Below are 27,150 nucleotides of genomic sequence, written 5' to 3'. Positions count from 1 at the left end.
AGATAAATCGAAAACGAAAGCCATCTTTTTCGTCAGTCCATGCATTGATCCTCCCTCGCCCCTCTCCGAAAGCTTTCTTCTGTACATAACGTGCTTTCGGACTGCCCACAGGATCGAAGGCATTGCAAGCTTTCTGCACCTCACCTGCTTTTACATTGCCACTGTGTTCGGCCCCCGATCACGGAGGCAATGCAAAGCGACCGTGTCATGTGATGGCGTCATCATGTGACGTCACGTTGAATGACGTCACAGTGACGTCACAAGTTCTGTCGACGTCATCGCGTGATGATATTGTGCACCACTCGTGTTGGCTACGCGGGACGCCGACGGTCAATTTTCGTGTTTGATGATCGAGGCATCTCTACCTTTAAAAAATACGAGACAAATCAAATTAATTGAAACGATAACAGTGCATCATCGTCAATGCCTCACTTCACATTACGAGCGATCGCCCGAAAACAAACGTGATTCTCAGTTCAGAGCAGCTGATTGCACGCGTCTGCAGGACAAAAGAGGCTTCCTTTACCCGTCTGGTCACCTCTTTATATTTAATCAAGAGATGACCAGACTCGCTATTTAAATACTCTGGAGCTTCAGCACGAAATTGTGGTGGACGCTATATTGAGGTCATCAGGAAAAAGCGGGAAATTGCGGTCGGGTGCCCTGTTGGCGCGCACTCAACTGCCGCGGAAACGATTGTATTTTATGTAACTACTCGTCCACATCTTTTTGTAAAGTCTCTGAACCGGGCGAACGCTAACCTCCGAGAACCGTGAAAACATCTGAAGTTGAGATTGAGAATAAGTTGTTTGAAACTGTTTTCATTTCCTATAGTGAAGGCTTGAAGCAATGCACGCATCTCGCGCGAACGTTTCATACTGATGTCAGCGATCCAATGCAACGTGCGATAATATATATATATATATATATATATATATATATATATATATATATATATATATATATATATATATATATATATATATATATATATATTACCGCATGTTGCATTTTTTCAGGCTAGGTACATAAGGGATCTCTGCAGTTGAACAATTTTCTGAAGTGATTGAGATATTACACTTCTATTGTCGATTTCTTACCGTATTTTCGTTCAGGCAGCTTGTACAGCAAGAATGGGGACATTTGTAACTTTGTTGCATGATATCTGGATATTTGTAAAGCATTTTCTATATTACGCCTTTTATGCAAAATGTTGTGGAATAAAGTTATATTACCTGGCATTGCTTTTCTTTCAAATGTTTGCGCACGGTGAGCCTTGTTGTACGCTACCTCAGAAGCAAGAACATAGCCAACAGCATTGCGGTCGTATGGCCGTCTCTACTCTTTTTTTTTTCTTTTCTTGTTTCCCTTGCGTCTCCCCGGTGTGCTCCGTCCATAATAAAGAGCTAGTGGCGGCTAATGAATTGTCGAATAAAGCGGTGTGCGTATGGCTAGCAAACCAGTGGCGACCATGAGTAAAAAGCTCGTAGTGTGAAGCGGTCACTGCGCGCAAGTATTTCAGCTGACTGCGCGTGCAATTTACTTTTTTTTTATTACTCTTAATTCGAGCATGCGTGATGCTATTGCCCGATTACTCGTCCTAATAAGGTTTTCTGTTTTCGTTCTTTACGTGTGCGTGTCCGTTTTGCGCGTTTTTACACACGCACCAACGTTCTCGAACTCTGTGACCGGAACTAGGCCACGCTGATGCCTCTTGACACATGATTTTTTGCATTGTGTTGTTGGCCCAGCACTAACACAACGCTTAAACATGGATAAGCTCCATTCCGCACCGCATTATAAAAGTTAAGTAGACTTCATGTGCCCTGTGTGGAAACGCGGCGCAAGAAACTACAGCGCGTAGCAGACGCCCCTCGCTTCCGCGCGCTTCCCGAGCGCGGAAAGCCCACGGGTCCGGCGCAGCAGCGGCGCGGCGCGGGAGTTCACGTCAAAAGGCCCACGCGGGAGCCGGCGCTTTGGACACTCCCCCTATTCTAGGTCACTCTACCGGCGGCGCGCGCGCCGTCCGCTCTTCCGCTCTTGTTTCGTCGTCTGTTGCTGCTGCTTCGGATAAGGTTCACGTGGCATTCGCGCAGCTGCCGGTGCCGCGAGAAGAGTGGCATTCTTTTTCGTCCTATCTACTGGCTCGGTTGCATCAAACCACGCCGTAACGCTGTAACCACCCGCGGGAACGACAGGCCGCCGCCACCGGCTTCTGCTAACTCCTCGACTACGCACCGGTGTGCTGTCGAGCTGTCGACGGCCGCTGCAGCGAACTGCGGCTTTTGTCAACCCGTGTTATGGCTTCGGTTCGCTGTTTCGGAAGATAACGTTCCCTCTGGTCTACTCCTTTCCACCGTCGCTTTTGTTCCAAGCGAGCAGTCGCAGTTATCGTGGAAGTAACGCCCCGACGTTCAATTTCACCGGCATCATGAAACGGTAAGACCCCCAGGCGTCTGCTGTCTGTGGTTTTCGCTGCAAATACGTCGGCAGTTGTTGCGCGCTACTTGCACGTCTGCCTGTGTGCTAAACTGATTTCGTCGGAAAAGTTTACTATGCAGTCGGTGTGGGCGGCGTTTGCCCGCGTTCGAAGGTGGTTTCGTAAACGCGTCCACTCCTTTTTCGAAGTTTATCTTCCCGTAAACACGTCGCGGCGTCACGAAGGCGTTGTGCTGCTAAGCTCGAGGACGTGGGTTCGATTCCCGGCTACGGCGACCGCACTTCGATGGAGGCGTAGTGCAGAAAGACGTGCACTTCAGTGCCCAGAGTTCCACATCAAGATCATATAAAACATCTTGATCATTCTGATTTCTGGGGCCACGAAGAGTGTACTTACAAGAAAAAAAAAAGGATGAACTGTCAGTTGCATCTTTAATATTCCACAAATTAATTAATCAATAGTTTGCTGAACTATCTACAGATCAAAACTTTTTCTAGCTTATAAAAAGTGCTACTTTACAGGCTATGTTTTATGCTTATCATTATAAGTCCGAATTTCAAAGCATCGGAAGAGCGTAGCATATGTGATACACTGGACATTGCACTAAGCTTTAAAAAAAACGTAACAAAGTTAACCCGGAGTCTCCCAATACGGCAATGCCTCGTAGTGGGCACGTAAACCCCAGATTTTTTAAATTTTTATCTTCACATAAACTGCTCTCTGTCTGGCTGTACTACTTTAGCATAAATCATACCGCATTTTAGCCGCTTTAAGTATTCTCGTGACGTTAATTAAGCAGCCCAGCCGGGCGCGCATTATCGCATTCGCCATGCGCGCTCGATTAGTAATGCTCTTGAGCTGCTCGCGATTGCACTGAGCTGCTCAATTAAGCGTTGATGTCATCAGCTTATTTTTATGTGCAGTGCGAGACGGAGTCTCCAATTTACCATATATCTTGCGCGAGCTGATACCGTTTTGCTTGCAATTTCTTTCTCTTTTTTTTTTTTGAAATTTCGTCACCCCAACATTCAGCCGTCCTCGGCTGCGCTTGTTATGCCTTGGTATCTATTCCGTTGCTCTAACCGACCACCGGTTACCTGCACTACGCATTACGTGGCCTGCCCAGCATTCTTTTAATATCGGCTCAGGCTGACGTATTTTCCGCAGAGAAAGACAAAAAGAAAATAAAAGCTCCGTAGCGGCTGTCCCCGCACTACTGAGCACCAGTGTGTCATACCGTCCAGTAAGAAAAAAGAAAAGCGCTTCGTCTGTTGCTTCGTTCGTCTTTTGTCTGTGTTGTTCTGCGCTGTTAATTTTTAACGTGTCATTCGCAGGGCAAGCACATATTACCCTCATTGGTAGAAAGTATACGTTACTGCTTCTCTATGTAGAAACGCTGATGCCTTGTTTCGCTTGCACGTTCTATCATTAGTAATTCTTATATTGCATTTGGCTTATTGACCACGCAAGTAAAATACTTTGCAGCGAAATTGTTTCATTTCTGACGTCCGGAGAACGCATCACGTAGGAATACCCTTGCCAACGAACATTTTCAATGTAGAATTATGGCGTTTTTTTTTTTTTTTCTAAGAAAGCCTAGTGCACTTTAACTGAAACTGAGAGAAACGTACTTTTTTTTTTGCTACTGCCAATATGGTCGGGCCTGCTCCAACAATTTTTTGCCAGTGTGTTCCTGTCCCCTAAATAAGTTAAATCTATATTGTGGCTAAAATATATATTTATTTATTTCAAAGTACGTTACAGGCCCCATGGGGGGCATTGAGTAATGTGGGCAATACATATATACTAGTGATGCAGAACTATCGGTAAATCGACTATCGATAGTATCGATAGTTTCTTTGAAACTATCGATAGTGTAAACAAACTATCGACTACTATCGATAAACTATCGATAGTCGAATCGGTAGTACCATTGGTAATATTAGTAGCGGTATTACTGCCACGCGTGTTTATTGCTTTGTTTTGATGTATTAAGGTTTCACCCACAGGCTGTTAGCTGCGTTTGACGTAGACCGCGCCGCAATGTTTGAGATGTTTCGCGATCGTTTGACATTTTAAGGTTACGCGCCGGACGCGAATATTCAAGTTTATTCGAGAGCTTACGCGAGCAATAGCGATAACACTGGAAGGTTTAATGACTGATGTATAAAAGACGAAGCGTTCCACCGATTGTCAGATTGCTCGACGGCCGGCGACTGTTCTCGCCGCAATCAGTGCGCAGCGTGTATCGCTTGCATTCTGAGTTTTGATTTTCTGGGCACAAGTTCGACCAAAAATAGAGCTTCGTACTTCCCAGTCTTGCTGCAGCATTCTTCACCGTCACAACCCCGTGACAAGCTATCCATAGTGGTGCGAATAACGATGCTGTTGCTGGCTGGCCAAATTGCCAAAATATTTGCGATAGCCTACTATGAGCTTCGCTTAATTTATGAGGAAGTTTTTATCGAGAGAAATTATTTGCGCAGTGAAAATGGCGGCATATGTCCATCAATAGATAATTATTTAAAAGCAACCAGTTACATCTTACAATTAACAAACTTAGTTCTTGATAATTTTTTATTTTGAAATCATCAAATACAATATAAAACTGAAGCCGCGCAGTTCCACCCCATGTAACGGTTTCCTTTCCGCTACAGCTTAATAGTTTGACTTTATGACCATGTGTCAGCGAAGCACTCTGGTGAAGAACGCAAGCGTGTCAACTTTCTAGCCCTTCAGCCTGCTCCTCCGGCTGCACTATGTACCACGCGCGCGGGGAACCAAATTTATTCTGCAATGAGTTCGCGCTGTTGATTTTCAACTATCGATAGTACTTACTATCGATAGCACTATCGATAGTATCTTTTACCATCGATAGTTCGATAGTGACTCAGCTATCGATAGTGTCGATAGTACCATCGATAGTTCTGCATCACTAATATATACACTTCAAACTGAAAAAAAAAATGCAAAAGATATCCACTATCCCACTATATATCCCACTATCGTCGGTATTCAGGAGTAAACTTTGTATTTGGCTCTTATAGATTGGAACATTTCTTTTGGGCTTGAATTAGCTCATAAAAGAAGTATAAAGCTATTCGAATGTACGGTATAGCAATATTTTTCGATAAAGTTAACTTCATCCTTGTGCTTCCGTCGGTGCCGTCCTTCGTTGCATGGGCGTAAAGGCGATGGCTAGACTTGAAGAGCGAGTGTTCCTTCCTGGCAAAAGGCGTACTGTTCTGGACTGTCGGCAGCATTTTTTTCTTTTAATTCTTTGCATCTATTGAAGGCCTTGAAAAGTGCTCCAGCTCTTCTTCGGAGCTCGTTTCATGCCGTGCCGTTTCGGATAACTTCTTCTTCATTGAATAGATCGGTACCCAATATCCTCATTTTATATGTCTTTTATTTCAAATGTACCGTCTTGGAGCGAAAGAACAAGGACATGATACTGTAGCGCTAAACTCTGAAAGAAACACTAAGAGGCAAATAAAAGTAGGAAAGTCGGCCTCTTACTCCTTATATTCGAGTTTTGCCCTACAACATCATGTCCTTCAGTAAGTGCCAACTCGCCCTAGAAGAACTAATTGTGGAACGTAAACACGATAGCAAAGCAACTAGGACACAGATGAAACTGATTGGCTGAGACCGTGTTGGTTGTTTTGGTCACGATTGTTGACGCAGCGCTGGTTTAATGAATGTGGCCAAGTTTGATTGCAACAGATACAGGATTTTGCCCATTTTTTATTAGAAACTGCCTTTTTTGAGTTCGCGTTACAATCAGGAATTGCCCCATTTTGATTCCAACTGTTTTAGAAGGTAAAGATACTTAGGCGCGCTTTACGCTCCCGTAAAATTTAGCCCAGTTTCGGTTTCTGCATTTGCCTCTTTTTGAAAAAAAAAAACAAACAAAAGAAACTCCACAATTGATGCTTGAGGCCCGTGTACTTAGATTTAGGCGCACGTTTAAGAACTCCCGGTGATCGAAATTTCTGGAGGCCTCCACTACGGCGTCCCTCATAATCATGTCGTGATTTTGGACGTCAAACCCCAACAATTATTATTAGCAATTGTTAAAGTACAATTGAGGTAGTCGGGCAGCTTTAAATGGACATGCTTTTGTAACAGGGACAACGATCTCTGAATATTAGTATCGGATAAATGTTCCAACGGCTAACTTGAAAAAAATAGAGGCTCGCGGTGCGCACGGGCGCAGCTCATGGCCTTGGTGTTCCTCGAAGCCGGTCAACAGTCTGCTGCATGGGCCGCCCACAGAGACTAGCGGTGTTCGATTTCCAGACGTGACGTTCGCTGCGTTCTTCACACGGCGGCAGTACCACGATCATTTATCGTTCCCAGGGGAGACTTAAGCGTCAAATCGGCCAGGGTATATCAGCTTCTCTGGGCGCCACTCTCCACATCTAGTTGTCCAGGTGCATGCCCGAACCTTACACATAACGCACTGGTTGCCGCCATGGTTCGCGTTACACTGGCCGTCTACTTCAGTGGCTAACAATTAATTCACACACAAAACATATCATTCCGGTGCGCACACGGCCATCCGTTGAATGCGCTGCCCTGCGGTTCAGATTCTGCTAGGGATCATGTTCAAGGGAGAGAAATTTAATAACAAACAAAACAAAAGCCCTGGACGCGCACGGCCAAGTCATGTTGAGACCTATAGAATGATCAGAGGCACGAGACAAATGCTGCACACGGACAGTTTTTCGTCATATGTTAACATTTTGCCATGTAAGCATTGGACAAGTAAGTTTGGATCGCTATTTTGACTTCCGGGGGATCGGGGCTTGCCCTCGGCTCTAAAATCTGCTTGCACAGCACACCATCACAATAAAGCCACAAAACTCTCATGTTGCTTAGTCTCCCAGCATTGAGAATAAAAGATGCTGACCCACAGGCGCAGCGAACTTCTTGTCTAGCATAACTATGTTTTTTTTTTTTTATGTAGCGGCCGTGATACTGCTGTGCAACCTGGAATTAAATTGAGTGCGTTGCATTGGTTTCACACGCGCACAGAGGCTGTATCACGTGATTTCAATGTATAAATGCTTCGCCTGCAAAAAAAAAATTTTTTTTTCGTGCCGTCTATTATTACCGAAATTTTCGTCGCGAATTAACATTGCACTTGAATATCAGCAATTGCTGCAAGTTTTTGAAAAAAAAATGACGCTGGCTCTGAATTTTCCAGTAGTCCGTATTATTATTATTATTATTATTATTATTATTATTATTATTATTATTATTATTATTATTATTATTATATAACCCGCTGAAGTTTTTTTTAATTTTGTATGGGTATATATGCACGTACGCATACAAAGCACGTACGAACATGCCTAAATGTCGCCCTAGCCCAGGCTGATATTCGTTCCGGGATATCCTACTGTGAAGATCCGTTGGACATCGCGCAGATCAAATATATATTGGACATTTTTATTTGCCGTGTGCTAGCATCCACGGGTTTTCCATAGGACTATTCATTGCGTATCTGTACGTTCAGAGCTGAAGAGCATGTCTGGTAGATTTTTTTTCTTTTTGGTCCAGTGGGACGTGAATGAAAACCGACGGTTGTGAGTGAACGTGACTGTGAACATGGGGGAGTACCTGCGAGTGCGAGTAGGTCAGTACAGATGCGAATGAGAACCGTTGAGGCTGAGTGGGTGTGAGTGTGCGTGATTGAAGAACGGAGTGAGCGGACGTACGAACGTGAGTATCTTCAGTACGAGCGTGAGCACATGTGAGTGTGAGTAGACGCGACTCAGTATGAGCATGAGTGACTTCCGGCCGGTGGCGAGTGCGAGAGACGTGAGTGAACGCGAGAAACAAGAAAACTTGTGCATGAAGGTGAATGAGTAAAACCCGTGAGTATGAATCAGTGTCTGTGAGTGTGAATAGACGTGAAAATGAGAGTAGCCGTGAGTGAACGTGAGTGAGCATCAACAAACTTGAGTAGACGCCCCGCCACGGTGGTCTAGTGGTTATGGCGCTCGACTGCTGACCCGAAGGTCGCGGGATCGAATCCCGGCCGCGGCGGCTGCATTTTCGATGGAGGCGAAAATGTCTGAGGCCCGTGTACTTAGATTTAGGTGCACGTTAAAGAACCCCAGGTGGTCGAAATTTCTGGAGCCCTCCACTACGGCGTCTCTCATAATCATATGGTGGTTTTGGGACGTTAAACCCCAGATATTATTATATTATTAAACTTGAGTAGACGAGAGTATGAACGTGAGTGAGTACCTTTGAGCGTGAGTTGACGTACATGACAAGCATGCCATGTTATTCATGTCTACGGTCCCTAAAATCATGTCATTACCTGGCATTCATATATATTCGTCGTACGTTCATGTAATTTTAAGGAAACTGCCATGAGGGCACCCAGACGTAGGCGGTTAGACAGATCGACACTGTCAAAGTGCCTTCGGTTCTTCAAGAAATGCTTCACACTTGAAAGTAGATACATGTCGGTAGTAGCGGGAATCACGCATGACAGCCTGTCGTTCGAACTTCGCACACATTGAATAGCCGAGGATGCTACGCAAGTTGCATTTTGTGTCTATACTACTGCTGGACTGAGCCACACGTAAATACACTTCCAAAATTTCACCCCAACACTGACGGAATTGTTTTCTGTGTCTCTCTCTCAGTGCACAGCTAGTTTGACTCTTTAGTTTGGCCCCATTTGCGCTACACCACTCCTTAAGATAAGCGGCGCACCGACAATCTGGTTCCGCTTATGCGTCGTCCGTTATCGGCACTCAACATTCATGGCTGTCGGGCGCGTGTCGTGCAGACGTTTCACTCATATCGTGCAAGGCTGCCAAAGCTATCCCCAAGGAAGTCCAATGCGACGTGAATAGCGAACACAAGTGAAAAAAGCCGGCAGATCCCACGCATTGTGGGAATCGATGTAATGCGAAGCGGCCAGAAAAGAGCTGCATACATCGTCTTGTATGTCATTGAGGAAAATGCGTGTCATGGTTTTCATGTTAACTCCTATTATTTATGTTAGTCACACAGTAACGTCGCGCACTACCAACTTCTGGGTAGATCAAGCTAGCGAAACGGCCGCCAGAGCACCATGAGCGTGGCACGTAAGTCATGCTGCACATGACATGCGTGTCATGATTTTCATGTTAACTGGTGTTTTTATGTTCGTCACACAGTCACGTCGCGCAATGCCAATTTCGGGGTATATCAAGCTAGTGAAACGGCCGCCAGCGCCGCATGAGCGTGGCACGTAAGTCATGCTGTACATGACATGCGTGTCATGATTTTCATGTTAACTCGTGTTTTTATGTCCGTCATACAGTCACGTCGCGCAGTAACAATTTCGGGGTAGATCAAGCTAGCGATACGGCCGCCAGCGCCCCATGAGCGTTTCACGTAAGTCATGCTGTACATGACGTGTGTGTCACGATTTTCATGTTATGACTTGTCATTTATGTTCGTAATACAGTCATGTTACGCCATACCAATTTTGGTGTACATCCGATCAACCAAGTGACCAGGAGAGCACGAAGTCGTAAGCGGCCAGATAGATAGATGGATAGATGGATGGATAGATGGATAGATAGATATAGATAGATATAGATATAATTTATAGATGGATAAATAGATAGATATAATTTATGGATGGATGGATGGATGGATGGATGGATGGATGGATGGATGGATGGATGGATGGATGGATGGATGGATGGATGGATGGATGGATGGATGGATGGATGGATGGATGGATGGATGGATGGATGGATGGATGGATGGATGGATGGATGGATGGATGGATGGATGGATGGATGGATGGATGGATGGATGGATGGATGGATGGATGGATGGATGGATGGATGGATGGATGGATGGATGGATGGATGGATGGATGGATGGATGGATGGATGGATGGATGGATGGATGGATGGATTGATGGATGGATGGAGGATGGATGATGGATGGATGGATGGATGGATGGATGATGGATGGATGGATGGATGGATGGATGGATGGATGGATGGATGGATGGATGGATGGATGGATGATGGATGGATGGAGGGATGGGGATGGAGGATGGATGGATGGTGGATGGATGGATGGATGGATGGATGGATGGATGGATGGATGGTGGATGGGGATGGATGGGATGGATGGATGATGGGAGGGATGGATGGAGGATGGATGGATGGATGGATGGATGGATGGATGGATGGATGGATGGATGGATGGATGGATGGGGAATCTACCTTTGGGCGTATCTAAGTCGCAGAAGTTCGCTAAGAAATGCTTCGCATTTAATATATTGAGGACTTGGTTACTTTGTATTTTTGTTGCTATTAACAGATGGTTCATACGGGTTTAAGCTCCGAAAGGCGTCTTACTTTGAACGCCCGCTTATAGTTCGTGTCATGTTTTGCGCCTTCCGAATAGAATACGAGTGTTTGGGGTCTTTAAATTGAAATGCAGTAATTGTGATGTAAAGGAGCATTAAAACAAAACTAACGTAAGAACAACTTGCTGCCGGTGGGGACCAACTCTTACAATCGTCGCATTACGCGGCGGAAGCTTGAATCCCTCTAAAGATGTGGGGAGTATTTCTGCCACGGAACAATAATCTTTTGGCTTGCTCGCGCTTCCTTTTTGAAAACTCGGCGCTCGCCACTTTCCTCTCAAGACTGGTGTCTCACGCTGATAGCGCGCTCGCCGTTCGTTGCCGGCAATTGACGGGACATCGTTGATAACGCAAGGAAAGCACGCTAGGTATATGACGATTATACACTGTAAGAAAAAAATGTCGTCCGCATCTTCCCACGGGGGGAACTCGAGTAAATGCGTCGCAGAGTGGTGGGGGTGTCGCGTGAATGTTGCGTAATTGGGTTTCGTAGAAGCGTCGCGCTGCCCGAGTGATGGATCCGCTGCTCGACGTTCACGAACGGTTGCTGCTTCTCGAGCACGACGTTCAGGATCCACAGCCCGTCGTTGCCGTTTCGCAGCTGCTTCTCGTTCCCCGAGTGAAGGATCCGCAGCCCGTCGTTGCCGTCTCGCAGCAGCTTTTCGTGCACGAAGTTCCGGGTCCGCAGCTCGCTTCAAACGCTTGCGTTCAGCGTCGTATGCTCGTCTCTTCGCAGCCTTGTCTTCTGCGTTGCTTGCTGTTGTTGACGCCGACGACGGTGAGGGTGGGGTAACGTTGCCTTCAACGAGTGGTGGGACGCTGATTGAAGGTACTGTTGCTTCCATCGCATCTACTCGAGTCAAGCAAAGCGTCTAGTCAAGCGAAAGCAAAGACGCCCTTGACTGAATTCCGAGCGCGCGCTCCGCCGCTTATATACACACCGCCCGCGTTCGATCGAGAGGAGGGAGGGAGGGAGAGGAGAGGCCTGCTGCCGGCACGAGACGAGCCGAGCATGCGCAGTGGGGGTGTGGACGGCGGCCGACGCCGCAGGTGCGACTAAGAAATGCTCCGCATTTAAAAAATCGAGTACTCGGGGAGTATTTCTGCCACATAACTATAATCGTCGTCTGGCTTGCTCGCGTTTCGATCCTTTCTTGAAGATCCGTCTCTCGCCACAGGTCCCAGACCTCCCAGTCTGTGCGGTGTCCAGGATTCTCTGTCACGCTCTTGTACTTTTCGCGCACGAAGTCTGTCTAGGCGGAAATTCATTGTCGCAACTATGACATTGGCGAGGCTAATGAACGAAACATTATTAAGTTGAGGGCAGTCGTGTACATTAGAAAGTTGTAGTGCGTGCCAATTTATGGCATACCCATTTTTTTTAGAAATCCCCATAGTTGCACGTAATTCGAGAGCTTCTTCATCGAATTTTAAGGGCGATGTTGAAACTGATCGCGCCCGGTGCGCAGAAAGCGTGGCCTCTCGGTTACGTATAAGACCGGAACTGCCCGTGACAGAGAAGTGGCAAAAGTTGAGTCAAGGTGCGCCGAAGCAGAATATGGTCAGTAAAATCGGCAAACATCCTGAAATACACAAGTATACGGCTTGTTCTTTGGGTTCGATGTGTGCTGCTTATCTGTTTCTTTCTTAATCTATTATAGACTATGTTACGTAAGGCATATGGGCGCCGCCATCATGGGCTGTTAAACGAATGTTTTCTTATTCTTGTATATCTGACGCGAACTGATAGTCAGGAAATGCCGAATGCACCAGCCCAACAGTTTTCATGTGTATACGCCCACCGTGACACTGTTCGCTTATTTGTTCTATATAAAACACGGGAAGGTTAACAGCCCAGCATGGCGGTACCGAAACCCGTCCGTAAAATAGTCTATAGAAACAGGAGCGAAAAACTATTTCGCCTGCCTGCAAGAAGCGCTGCAGTGGCTGCCCCCGAGTTTTATACTTCACAGACAAAGAAAAGGTTGATATAGCCGTTTTCTTGCACACAGCTGTAAAGAAACAGATAAGCACCAAACACCACACGCAAACGTAAGGTGATGCGCCGGCGCAAGTGAGATGACTTGCCGCTTTTCACGAAAAGATGCGGCCACGACGCGCCTTCATTCAAATTTCGGCACTTCGTTGTCACGGGTAATTTCGGTCTGACTTATAGTGGTTGCGTTTTGTGCGCGCCGGGCACGGTCAGTTTCGATATCGCCCTTAAAATTCGATGTTGAATGTCTCGAAGTACGTGCAACTTGTGTGATTTCTAAAAAAAAAAGAGTTAGTTTCGCCTCAATGGCAAAGCGATTAATGCGATAGCAAGAAATTTGAATGTCACAGGAAGAACGGCAAGCAGCTAGAAACTTGCTGCGCGCTGCTCAAGCACAAAGGACGCAGGAAAAGAAAACGCACAAGGCGAGTTCGAACTAACAACTGTCACAGCTCGACACTTGCAGCGCGCAGTTCAAACACAAAGAACGCACAGGTATACACAGGACGAGCGAGAACTGTCACAGTTCGCGCTCAACTAACCCCTTCCTTGCCTCTTCTAGCTAGCAGATCACTCCTTTCGCAAACGCGGCCGCTGCAGCGAGCAAAGTGTGGTCTACAGATGGCTTGCATGTGACGTCATGGGCGCCGTTTCTCAAAGGAACTGGGACTCCACGATGGCGGCTTTGATGACAAATAAGTTGCGTCTATGTGAAAACGACTCGGCAGCAACGTCTCTGTGCGTGAACAATGAAAGGACCTGCATGTGATGTTTTGAAAACATTAATGGTGACATCGGAAACGTCGCGTCCACCCATGCTGGTGCTCCAACAGGGCGCTTTCAGTGACGTCAGTGCAAGCCATCTATAGAAAGCACAAGACGTACAAAACTACACCTCAAGAGCCGGGCTTCGTCTCCCTTCCGCATAGGGCGGTGACTTTATATATAGGAATGAAGAAAGAAACTACGACTTTCGTTGGTTCGGCACTGTATATTTTCACTAACGTTTCGTCTGGTGGACCAGACTGTCACTTTGACAGTCTGGTGGACCAGACTGTCACTTTAGCAATTCTCACAGTCCACAGATGTTTGTGACAGCGTAGTGGAGCCAACTGTCTCTATAGAACCAAACAAATGCTTATGCAGGTTATGCAAATAAATGTACTATTCTAAGCGTATTTTCGGCATTTACTCAATACGCCGATGAACTCAAGCACTAAAAAAATTGGCGTCTTGGATATGATTTTTTTTTAAAATAACTCGGGATGTAAAGGATTAAAGATATGTGAGCTGAACGCAGATAACTCTAGCTGCAACGCAGAACATACATTAGTTGACTCACTGTTTTGAGAACCTCAGACATGACAACGTTATATTTCTTTCACACCTATTTGCATAAAAAAGTAGGCGAAATGCATGTCTTTGGCATTATACCAGACTCGCAATGCACAACTAAAGGAATGAAAATTGACTGGTAACCTACTAAGACCAAGGTGAACCTTCACTTATTCACGATGAGGCAGCTCCACGCTCAGGTGCCTCGTGAAACAGCATTCTGTGCCAAGGAGATCATTCGAACAGGGTAGTAACCTGTGATGTGCAGTATCTCGGGGAATTACATTCAGTTCTACGACGATATGTGTTTTTTAGATGCGAAGTATCTTAAGGCGGAGCTCAATCCGGTGGTGGTGGTGGTGTGCGGCGTGACCACCCTTACTGCGCATGCGCATACCCTCTCCCATTCCCCTCTCCACTTTCCCTTGCCACTTTCCATCTCCCCCTCTCCCATACCCCTCTCCCCTCCCCCTTTCCACTCTTCCTCTGAAACGCGGGCTAGACATGCCGAAATTCTTTCCTGCGCAACGCCGCGATGAGCTCGAGCGCATGCGCGTCCCCTCCCCTTCTCTCTCCTCTCCTACGCTGCCCCCCTCTCGCCCCGCCTGTCGACCGCGTTCCCCGCTCGCCCTGTGAGAATTAACGGCCAGGCTAGATGGAAGATACGACGCGCGTAGCGTCCCTCTTCGCGTTCCACGACGCGAGGTCGGTAGCATGCCCAACGAACGCCAACGAAACGCGATCGTGCAAGTGCTCCGGCTTCGCATCGCCTCATGGTCCCCTTTAGCGGGAGATGGTGTAATTTTTTTCTGTTTTGTGACTCCACGTCAACCCGAATAATCGCAATTAAATTATTATTCGGAAAAATTCGGAGCTATAATTTGCCCGCACAAATCACTACTGGTAAAATAAATAAGCTCCAGCGCTTATCATATGTGTGCTGCAGAGCTACAGTTCACCTGTCGAGGGGGGGGGGGGGGGGGGGGCGGGCCGCTCCTTAAAGGGACACTAAAGAGCAAAACGATTTTCCTCATATTAGTAAAGTACTCTGTCACGATACCAAAAACACCACGCTTGCTGCGAGAAGACGCTTAGTAATCGAGAAAACGCGCAAAAACAAAATGTGGGTGGCGACGCCACCTAGAAGTTTCCGCACCATTCGCCTTGACGTCACATGTTTTGACGGCGCCTACTAGGGACTGCGTAGTGCCTAATCGGTAAAAATGAAGTACATTATCCTCTGAAGGGGCCATAGACTTAACATACCAAGTTTGGGGTAATCTTGTTGAGCCAATAGCGCCAAAATACGATACGTTTTGAAATCCGCGACGTCACGCAGGTAGATTTACGCGCGAAATTCAAAAAATGAAACTTTGTACTTGATTTTCTCCTCTATTATTGTTTCTCTTCAGTGTCCCTTTAAGAAATGGAGAGCGGGCCGGGCTCCCCTGCCCCCCCCCCCCCCCCATTACCCGTCTTTAAGCCCTGCTCAAGAGATAATCGTGTGAGCACGGTCGACCACGCCCTGTATGTCAAAGTACAAGTCGAAGGCGCACATCCCAATTCCGGCAAAACACTAGACAGTTTTATAATTGGGGACCCAAGAAATTTGCGAGCCGCCAGGACGCATGCGCACAACGCAAGCCACTCTCGGACTCTTGCGCTCGCGTTGTCCCAAGACCCGCAGCGCCTTCCTTTGGGCGGCAAAACAAAACCACAGAGCGCGCGACCTCAAGAGCAGAAAATAACGACGGCGCTTGGCAGTGGCACGTGAAGCCGCGGCTCGCGTTCCCTGCGGACGTCGATTCTGGTCACTAAGATAAAATTTCATTTGGATCTAGTTGGTACATATTCCTGAGGCTGAAATTACAGCGCAAACGCACTTCTTGGTCCTTCTTACTTCTACTTTACTTCTTTGTCCCTGCCCCCATGTGGATATGATTTCATGTCTCCGCCTATCTAATACACTAGCATCCTTATTACACGTTTTGATTTAGAGCTGTTGTTGTGTGCGTATGCGCGGTAAGTTTGCCTTGGGCTTATATATGCATTGGCTTGCGAAAGAATAAAGCAGCTGTTAGTCAGAGCTTGTGCCGTACGTTTCTTTTCTTCGTGGGTGTCTTGTGCGTTTGCGCTGTAATTTTAGCCTCGGGATTAACATATATAGTGTGATTCTGGTTCAGCCGTCTCGTTTCTTCCCTCCTGTGGCATAAGTCTACAAGAGCCAAAGCGTTCCCACTAGCTTGCGCCACCATGAGCCAAGGGACGTTCTTTTTTTTTCCTTGGCCGGCTGGCCACGAGTGGCGTGGCGCTACAACCCCAAAATGGAAAATTAGCGTGGGTCGCCAGCGATACGACGCAAACGCAGCGCGGGCAGCGATGCAGCATGGCCCGCATCTCGCATAATTTTAATTTCGCCACGTGTGGCGTCCCGTGCGTTTCACCCAATGCCGCGTGCGTTTGTATTCTGCCGTTGTTATCCTGGAGAACGAATGAGGCATGGCGTATTTGTCTAAGGCAGCACGCTGCGTAGCGAGGGGTTGCAGGTTCGAAACCCCGGTCGAGCGCTTCTGAATTTTTTTCTTCGGAATTATTTTTGTTTCTGGATTATATATATATATATATATATATATATATATATATATATATATATCCGGGACATGACGGCGACGGCAAAAATCCGCCGAGAGTGTCTATGTAATTCCTATCGCAATAAAATGGATATGCCAGAAATTGTCAACCTTTCTAATATTAACTGCCCCCTTGTCAATAATTAATGAGTTTGTGTTAATTGGTCGTAACAGTGTGATTTCCTCCTCGACGTAGAGTTCGTGTGTGAAAACGACAGGAGCCCTACTATCGGGACTTTTATAAAACATCTGTTTTGTCTAAAAAAAGCTGTATACGTACGACTTTTGGCAGGCTCGCTATTTCAGGCTGGATGTTTTTCTTTATTTTGTTATATATAATTATTGTTGATGAACTAGCACTTTGTGTATGTTAATTAGCTACCTCTGTTTGCCGCAGTTGTGTTAGACACTACTCATCTCGTCTCGGGAAGACATGCCCCCCCGCCCCTTCTCCACCTCCCAAGTTCTCACATCGATAACTTCGATTGCTTATACTCCACCCGTGTTCAATATGTGTCGTACAGAAAAAAAAAGATGCCTAAATTTAGCATCTATGTTATCCATACTACGGGGTAGCAGGAATTTTGAAAAAAAAAAAAACAGTGGTCACGACCAGGTCGCGTACTGAGACTTGCCTCACACACGACTATCAGCGGCACGATGAGTCATGGTGTCACGACCGCTGCGCACGCTTTCGTGCCACGGATATCGCACTAGCTGTAGAGTGCATGAACGCAAGTATACATGGTTCTGAGGCAAAACAATATGTGCATATAAAAGTGTCGCTGTGGTGAAACTTGAACCCCCCCCCCCCTTACCAAAGGAGAACCGAGCACGCCTATGCCGCCGAGCGAAGTGGCCCAACCGAAGAGCTGTCTGCATTGCGCGCTGCCGCAATACTACACCCGGCAGCCCTGCTGCACACCTGTTCTTCGTTGACGTCTGAAAGACTGCAAGTGCGGAACCTGGGGACCCGGCGGTATATATATGTAAAAAAAAAAGAACGGGAGCACGCTGAATACAATGAAGAGCGTCTGCCTTTCTCTTTTCTTACAAGCGCGTCGGCCCGTTTCAGCCGTCAGACGCAGAAGGCGATTGTTGCAAACTGGTCGCTTGCATGCGCGTGACGCCAAGCGACGCTGGCGGCGTCCGTGTAGTCTTCCTTCGCGTGCACGCATACAAGTCGGCGGTGATAGCTTTAACCACGCCTACATTAACGCTGTGGCGTTTGGGTGCTAATTGCGACGTCGCGGGTTCAATTCCCAGCCACGTCTGTGATAATCGGAGGAATGTGGCGTAGAAAGGCAAAAATGTCCTCGTACGTAGATTTGGATATATGCACGTTAAAGAAAAACCGAAAATAAATCAGGGTGTCATTCTAGACACCGTCAGATTCCGCCGTATTGTCAAATTCCGCAATGCCGGCATTTTAAGCCACTCAGAGAGGCCGTATAGCAGGGCCAATCAGAGTTCACCAATGGCGGAATTTGACATTGTCCAGAATAGCACCCCCGGTTGGTCCAAATTAATTCGCAACAATACGTAACTTGGCCAATGCGTAACAACTAGGCCGCAGAGGCACCGTTGAAGAACCGCGGGGTTGCCACCAGTGTCTAGTATTCTTGTGCTGCTTTTGGCTTGCTCCTCAGGGTAAGGACGGTCGGACGATCGTGGCTTAACCGTGTTGCAAGATCGTCGCGTAACTACCGCAAAATCCCGAGCAAGCGCCCCCCTCCCTTTTTCTGGAGATTTGAAATATCCGCCAATGGACAAAGCAAGTGCCCCCTCCCCCCCCCCCCCTGCCATCCCGCCATTTTCGGTACATGCATTGCCATTTTCTGTGCCTGCAAATAGTATATTGGTAACTTGCGTTTTTTTTTTTTCGCATGGCGAAAAGGTAAATCCTATGCAATGGGATGAGATTTTGCAAGAGACTATAGACCTTTTCTGGTTGGACGGCTTCCGGTTTTGCCCCTCTCCGAGGGTATCAGACCCCCTCCCCTCTCCGACATTTTTACATTTTGTATGCGCAGATATACACGCACCACTTACAAACAAGCGCACGAACATACATAAAAGGGCCTCCGAAAAAAATTTCTGGTGTGTTATTGTTCTTCTGTCCAGAGGCGGTTGGATGTTGAGGAGCGGGTCAAATGAATCCGGGAGCAGAGTGAAATAAACTTCCGGCATCGCGACAAGATAGAAATCTTGAGTGTAGCTCGTAATTCAAGTGTATAACCCTCTTATAACGCAAGTCCATTTCATGCCACTTTGTGTTACTTAGTGTAATGGGGACGTATGGTAGTTTAAGAGGTACGCTACCAGGTTTGACGAGGTGTTGCTGTTTTTTTTTACTATACTGTTAATTAGTGTTAACGTTCCTTCACGCGTCAGAAGGCCTTTAACTCGGCATTAACCAGGCCATCTTCGTTATTTGGACAGTACAACACTTCTTGTACGTCGATGTCCGCAATCAATAATTTTATTATAGCGACTAGCCGCTTGTCGTCACAAATATTCATGCTGTATACGTTCATTTTTTCCCCCTTTTGCTCCAGGTCTAAGCTGGGCCGTTTGCATGAACACAATGCCTTTCCGCAAACATTGTGTATGCCGTTCCGTTTTTTTGTTCCACTCATGCATTTTGCCTTTTCTTTTCCAGAGTGAGTGAGAAGATGGCGTCCAACGCCGACGACCGACTTCGCGACGACGACGACTCCGACAGTATGAAGAAGGACCTGCCCCCGCCGGGCTGGAAGCGTAATCGGCTGCTGCTCATCATGCGTGGTGTAGACGAGGTGATATCTACTCACCTGTTTCTGGCGGCCACGGAGTCCTCGCCGCTGGCCAAGTACCGCCAAGTGCTGTCCATGTTCGAGATGTCCGCCCACTTCGCCATCTGGTTCGGCGGCCTCATCTTCCTCATGTGGTTCTTCTCCATTGACGTGGCCCTGAGGACGTTCTTCTTCAACGTATTCCTCGGTACGTGTTTTTTCCCGCTACCAACAGAGCCACGGGCCGTGTTTTAACGTGCAGTATAGTATTTGGCCCCGGAACAACTGTGAGCTCGCAGGCGCGAAAAAGGTTTTTCTTGTCTTCGCTTTCTTCCCCACGGCTCCTATCTCCTCCTCGCCACTTGTTGCTTTTAGACATGCGGAGACTGCTTCAGTACTGATCTCGCGCTGTTAAGCTTGAGGGCGTGGGTTCGATTCCCGGCTACGGCAGCAAAATTTTGATATGGGGGCGAAATACAAAGAACACCCGTGTGCTTAGATTTAGGTGCGCCTTAACGAACCCCGGTTGGGTTAAATAAAGCGGACCCCCTCGACTACGGTGTCTCTCATATCCCCAGTCGCTTTGGGTCGTTAAACCCCATAACCGTTTCACGTAATAACCAAGGATTTTTTTTAAGTGGTTAACCAATAAAACCAACATGTGGATTGCCATCATGTGGCGCTTAATTTACGATATTTTTTATATTACGCTTATTTAGATCAATTATGCGAAATCTTTAATGTTCACTTTATAGGGCCAAGTGCGTTTCGTTACGTTGTAGAGGGCATTCCGAAACTGCCGATCCTATTTTTTGCGGCAGCGTACATGCTGCGTGGTGATTTTTTTTTTCGGCGTCTGCATAAAGCCCGCGAAGTAAAACCACATGACCGTGCGCGCGGACCGTGGCGAAATGAGCGGCCACGGCTGTAGGCATCGGCTTCAGTGTGTCAGCATTTTGGACGGCTGCACACGGCAACGAAGCGCCGTCGTCCCTGATAAGCGATAGGTCGCGATAGGTTGACTGTTCGCGAACACGGTTGTTTCGCTCGAAGTTGAGAGCGCAATCTCTGAGGCCATGTTGTAATGCATTATTAGTTTCTTCCACCACTCCGTAGAGGGCGAAAGAGGTTTTAATGCTTCAAAATACACCACTGCTCTCTAGGTGGCGCTCGGGTTTTTGGTCTACGCACGCATGGATCCGCTGGAAACCAACGTTTTTAGATACTTTGCTGGAAACGTTGTTGCTGAAAACGTTGCTGGAAACTAGCGCATTATCAACTCCGCTGTAAAAGTGAGGCACCAATATTACTCTGAGATAAATTTTGCTTAAGGAGCCCAGGTTATATGGATAGACGATCAAGTCTATAGCCGCTGCTAGCATTGTATGATTATTATATAGCATTGTATGATTAGCATTGTATGATTATTATAGCCGATGCCAGCATTGTCCTTAATTTCCCACCGCGGACATGATCGAGTCGTTGAAAATTTGTTTTAGGTGTAAAAGGAGGCCAACTTCCGTGCAGTTGGGCGGAAGCAGAGCTGCCGAAAAACGGCCGCCGGTTCGAAGCTGCTCATATTATGTATATGGCCAGCAACGTGTGGCTCTTCCGTGCGTTGACGCCCTCCTCCCGTTGTTTCCGCGCTCGACCGGTCTTACTAACTTAACGCAGAGTGGCGCGGACTCTATGCTTGATAGAAGCGTCGAAACGAAAAGTGAACGCGACAGCGGCTGGCAGCTTCGGACGAACCGCGAAATAGTAGACGCACCCGCGCTGCGGTCGGCTTCGACGTTCTCTTGGCTGTGGCGATGATCTGCACGCGGCGTTTTGCGGGCCCTGCTGGCACGGCGCATGCTGGAGCATGAGCCGATGTCTCTCAGATCTCGTTTCCCACGGGCTTGACCACCCGCACGGTTCTGGTAACTCTGACTGTGGTCGAGCGTACTCGTCTGTTCCCCGTCTTCAAGGCGCTCGCCGTCGCCTCGTACTTCGCCGCGTCCCCCGGTTGCTCTTGGGACGGCAGTCGCTGGCTGCCGTCCTGGTTGGCGTCGCCGTGGTCTTCGTCGAGTAGAGGGCCATCGTGGTTCCCGTGTGGTGCTCGCAGTTGACGGCCTCCGTTGTATTCGGCGTCCTGGCCTTCTCGTGACGCCGGCGCAGGACCCTTTGATGGGGTGAAAGACACCGGCTGTATTCAAGGAACGACGGCTTTTATAGGCAGCGGGGTCATTCTGGTGGCCTCGCTTTTTTACAACAAGGGGGGCTGGTTTTCTGTTCTTTGTGTTTGTTTTTGTTTTGTAGCCTTCAGTTAGAAGAAAGCTTCCATGGCTAAAGTCACGTCTTGCTGAAGGGCATGTCCTGTCGCCGAATCTTGGTTACTGGCGTCGTGTTATCGCGATAGCAAAGTGCTTTCGAGGAACTCGCTGTCCGCGGTACTTTCAGCGCAAGGTTCGCAAGTTAGCGCGGGTCGTGCACGTGAAATGCCACAAATAAATGTGCGATTTTTGAATATTTGATTGCACCGTCGCTCGTGCTTGTATAGTCCTCTTCTACGTGGGACTTCAGAACATTTAATGTTCTGTTTCCTGTCACTGATGGCACAAAAAAAAAAAATGATGTAGCATTTGTAACTCCGCCTCCATGAATGCCACCGATGCGGTGCTGATCTTTTTATCAATTAATCGCAAGGTTTCACAACTCCGCAGGAATGCACACCGCACATTTCCGGAAAGCACATAGTCTCGAACGCTCCCCATTAATCTTGCTTAAAGGGTACATGAAATCTGATAGACATGGTATTCGGTGCTGATTGACCTCGTCAACGTCCAGACCCGGCTTGCTGTTGCGTATAATCAGAATCTCGAGTGTGTACCTAAACCGTACGTGCCACTCTCAGCGTCCTCGATACAAGGCGAGTGGTAAATATCAGCTAATGTTAATTTGGACAGTGTTGCTGTCTTTCGCCAGCCAGTACAACCCGTACCTTTCTTGAACGACGTCGGTACCGCGTTCATGTTCATTATAGTTCAACTTGGAGCGATACTTCGTCAAGCCAAAAGCACTTACTGTGTGTTATCAATAAGTTTGGTCTGTCGTAGTGTCCTATTAGAGTTCCGAAGCAAAAAAAAAAAGGAATGAAGATTGGCGGTGAGTGGCATGCGTTAGGGGCGCTCTCAAGCTGTAGGAAGGCAGGTAACGTTTTTTGTTCACTCTCACTTTTCAGGTCTAACTGCATCGCCACTGCTGCGCAGCTTTACGTTTACGTCCGTCATCGCGCACGCTAGTTTTGTGAGTGATATGTACACAGGCGTCCACTGTTAAAGGGAACATCGGAGCGTGTGGCGGCCGCTCGGCGCCACCGGCGGCCGCCGGCTGCAACGAGATTCGCGCAGACGCAGTGAGCACCGTGCCCAGTGCTCTTTCGTCACGTCAACGGTTCGCTTCGCGGCGATTCGTAGCGCGGAAGCAGACGGCAGCAGACGACGAAAGAGCACGTCTCACAGCGCGCACTGCGCCTGCGCGAAACTCGTTGCAGCCGCTGGCCGGCGGTGGCGCCGAGCGGCCGCCACACGCTCCGATGTTCCCTTTAACAGTGGACGCCTGTGTACAAGCTCTTCAGCGAGTTCTGATTGGATGTGCGCACGCGCTGTCTGTGTTGCTCGTGATGTGCCTGCTTAACGATGCTTTCTTGTAGCACCACGCATTGTTTGCGTACACATAGTGCTTCCGCCCTGTTAGCTTCCCATTATTTCTTGCCCACGTGCGCCTTCTGTGTGACATAGTGCGATATATATTGTGTAGCAGTAGTAGTATATATTTTATTTCTTGCAATGATACACAAGTTATTGGTGTTGTATACCGGCCGCCCCGTTCTTCGATCAAACCGTTCCTGAAGGAATTTGAGTCTGTGCTTATGAGAGTTTCCTGCATGCACTATAATAATATCGGAGTTGTTGGGGGCTTTAGTATTGACCTGTCTTCCGATACCTCGAATGAATACACTTTCCTCTTGAAATCCTTTAACTTGCGTAATGTCATAACTGAGCCAACACGTATTACTAACACGTCATGTACTCTTACTGATCACGCCCTTTGCATCGTTGGCAATGCTGTGCATGCTGGTGTGCTTCCTGTTCCGATTGCCGATCACTTGCCTATTTTTGTTACCCTTACAATTGAGCCTCTCAATACCAAACTTTCTAGGGGAAAAGAAACTACAAAGATTGACTATAAGGTACTGCGAGACAAAATAAGTCAAATCTATTTTTGCGCTATGTATGATGAGGATGTAAATATAGAATACAGTAATTTCATATGCTCTCTTAAAAATGCTGTCACTAAGTACCACCACAACTAGTAGCAAATACGTCAAGCCACTTTGCCCTTGGGTGACACCTAGTATTCCGGAAATATTGAAACAAAAGGACCACTGGTACCACAAGTGGAAGCAGCAGAGAACCAATGCATATTACTTAAATCAATTCAACTGTTACAGGAATACGTCAGTCTCCCTAATGAGGAAACGAAAAAAAAAAATACTAAGCTGAGCTTATCGAAGAGGCTGATGGCAACAGCAAGAGAATTTGGGAGATACCAAAGCCGCAGTCGGCCTTGACTCGGACAAACGTGCACTGCCTGATATAACTCAAGACACGGTAGATCGCTTTAACAATTATTTTTTGAACGTCGGGCGTGCTTTGGCTGCTCAGTTTCCTGACTCTACAGATCACACGCGCCCCGAAAGACCATGGAGTTTCTGATAGCTTTGCCATGTTAGAGATAGAAATGTCCCGTATCGTGTCAATAGTAAAAAAGCTAGACGGCAATAAAGCGGCTGGGCTCGATACATATTACAGTTAAATTAATAAAAAATAACATACACATTCTAATAAATTAATGAAAAATAACATACACGTACATGTTTCAACACTGGCAGGACTGTGGTATATACCCAAATGAGTTTAAGTTGGTCAAAGTCGTCCCTGTATACAAAGATGGAGACCGTTCAAGTGCCTCATGTTACAGACCGAGATCTTTGTTAAGTGTAATTAATACAATGTTTGAAAAAGTACTATCAGCGCAGATATCATTTGCATACAAACATAATATAATTTGCTCAAACCGCGGCATGGTTTCCGAGCACACAGATCTACATCTACTGCAGTTTTGGTATTAACCCAACAAGTTAACAAAGCCTTGAACAACAATACGATTGCCGTCGTAGTTTTCCCTAGATATAAGGAAAGCTTTCGATTCCGTCAACCACATCATGTTAAGTAAGCTTCATGACTATGGCTTCCGAGGCAAAATTCACCAGCTTCTTAAATGCTACCTGTCCGACCGACCGACAGCAACGAGTAGTGATGGATGGTGCCGTGTCCTCTACTCAGTCAGTAATTTCTGGGGTACCACAAGGCTCAGTTATTGGACCCACTCTTTTTTCCCTGTGTGTTAACGACTCCCCCTCCTTCCTACTATACTCGGAAGCTTTAACGTACGCAGACGATATGGCACTAATCTTTGTTGGTGACAGCTTAAGTGATATCGAAGGTAAAATTAACGAAGAGTTACAGAGAGTACATTTATGGTTTAAACGAAACCACCTAAATATCAACACAGATAAAACTAAATACATGGTCTTTCACTCTAGAAAGGAACAGCTCGATTTTACAGCGAGTAGCCTCGTTTAAGTACTTGGGGGTCATGTTTGACTCGGATATGAACTGGAAATCGCATATAGAAAAGGCATGCTCCAAGCTAGCATATGGTTGCCACACGGTACTAAAAGCCCGTGAGTGTTTTGGCGCAACGACTCTGCGCATCCTATATTTCGCATTCGTGCATAGTCACTTGAGCTACTGCATAGCATCATGGGGCAGTACACAATAAACCCATTCGAAATGTATTAGCCGCCTGCAAAAGAGGGCAGTTAGGATCATTACATTCTCAAACGGGACGGACACTGAAAACAAATTGTTTCAACTGATGCGTGCACTTCCGCTGGACTCTGTTCACGTGTCCAATGTTGCTGATATTGTGCATAGAATAATAAAACATGATTATGATTACCCATTCCCTTTAAGCACCTTTACGTTATCCGTGCGCTGTACAAGAGCTGCAGCGAACAACTGCTTTAATTTACCGGTTGCCAGAAATTCCTACGGTCGAAGGCTCATAGAATTTCACGGCGCTCTCATTTGGAATGCCATACGGACTGTTGTGAAAGAGGCGAATAATTTTTCTATGGCCATGAAGCGCTTCGTGTGCAGCTTTTAAGTCTTACATTTGTATAAGTGGTTATTTTGTCTGCTGTTATTACCTGTATAAATGAATCATGTGTTTTTTTTTTAATATTTGTATCCAGTTTGTTGTCTTTTGTCGCTGTTGCAACCGCTTGCGCAATTATGTAGGCATGTCACACAATTGGTGCCGCTACTAGCCAGTTAGGCTATGGGACCAAACAAGTGTTTGCGAAGTTTTTGTTACGTGTATTTCAAAGTTACAAAAAAAAGAAAGGGGGGGGGGGGCAGAAGCAAAAGGCGTTTTATACGCATGACGAAGGCCTCTGCACCTGAGTTTCGCAACAGACACACATCTTGCACACACACAAAAAAGAAAAAGAAATGAATCATGTCATCGTATAACCACCTGAGCGATAACAAGGTAGTTCTCACTTACACAAGCAACAAATGACACTTTTTATACTGTACATACACGTCTTACAAAAAAAAAATTCACACATCATTACACATGATCGGTAACAAGTCAGTGATTATCTCTTGCAAAAGCAACAAATTACGCATTGTTCTTAGTGTAGACATATGTCGCAGCGGCTGGGCGCTTGTCCATTTCATCAGTTAGAAAGTTTTCATTGTGACCGAACTCTGAATCTTCCGTCGCAGCTCTCTTCGTCGACGTCGTGCTGGTGGCCGTGCTGAAGGCTGTGGCGCGCCGCCGCCGACCCGGCGTGAGCCGCGAGCAGTACGAACGTGAGCCTCTCTCGTCCAACCTGAGCTTCCCGTCGGGCTTCACCTCACGCGCTTTCCTCGTCACCCTGATCGTGGTCAAGCACAGCCACTTGTTCCCGCTCTTCAAGCTGCCCTTCCTGGTGTGGTGCATCGCCGTCGCCATCTGCAAGCTCCTCATGGGCAGGCAGTTCCTAGGGGACTCCTTGGCAGGCGCCATATTGGGCTACATCGAGTACCACTGGATCGTCAACCCCCTGTGGCTATCTGAGGGGGCCGCCTCCTTCTTCTTCAACACCTTCAACGCCCTCGAAGAGCCCACGTACGACTCGATGCTGTGATGATTGCTGTGTGGTGCACGTTGGAAGTTTGTGTTAGAGGAACTGGACATTTTTTTATTCTTACCGTGTGTGTTTGTGTGTGTGTGTTCTGTGTTCTTTTCTAATAAATTAAGCACGTGTGTGACTCACGGGCGTCCTTTAATTTGTGTGCATTAAGTGTTCCGAGCAGGTTCGTGCTGCGTAAATTACGCTAACACGAGAGTACCGGTCGTGTCTCAACAGTTTGCGCATGCACTGACGTCCGGCTTTACGCTGCTTTACGTAA

The 27,150-nt window shown here is 47.0% G+C and overlaps 1 protein-coding gene across 1 annotated transcript; it reads left to right on the top strand.

Moving 5' to 3' along the window:
* The first annotated feature begins 2,060 nt into the window (after nucleotides 1-2,060).
* LOC119393678 (polyisoprenoid diphosphate/phosphate phosphohydrolase PLPP6) lies at nucleotides 2,061-26,903 on the top strand. The gene is made up of 3 exons (XM_037660799.2): nucleotides 2,061-2,439; nucleotides 19,468-19,787; nucleotides 26,482-26,903. The coding sequence occupies exons 1-3, from the start codon at nucleotides 2,432-2,434 to the stop codon at nucleotides 26,883-26,885; spliced, it is 732 nt and encodes a 243-aa protein (XP_037516727.1). The 5' UTR covers nucleotides 2,061-2,431; the 3' UTR covers nucleotides 26,886-26,903.
* The last annotated feature ends 247 nt before the right edge of the window (nucleotides 26,904-27,150 follow it).

This window comes from Rhipicephalus sanguineus, chromosome 1 (genome assembly GCF_013339695.2).
Source record: "Rhipicephalus sanguineus isolate Rsan-2018 chromosome 1, BIME_Rsan_1.4, whole genome shotgun sequence".
Taxonomy (NCBI): Eukaryota; Metazoa; Arthropoda; class Arachnida; order Ixodida; family Ixodidae; genus Rhipicephalus; species Rhipicephalus sanguineus.
This window is presented reverse-complemented; position numbering and strand designations above follow the sequence as displayed.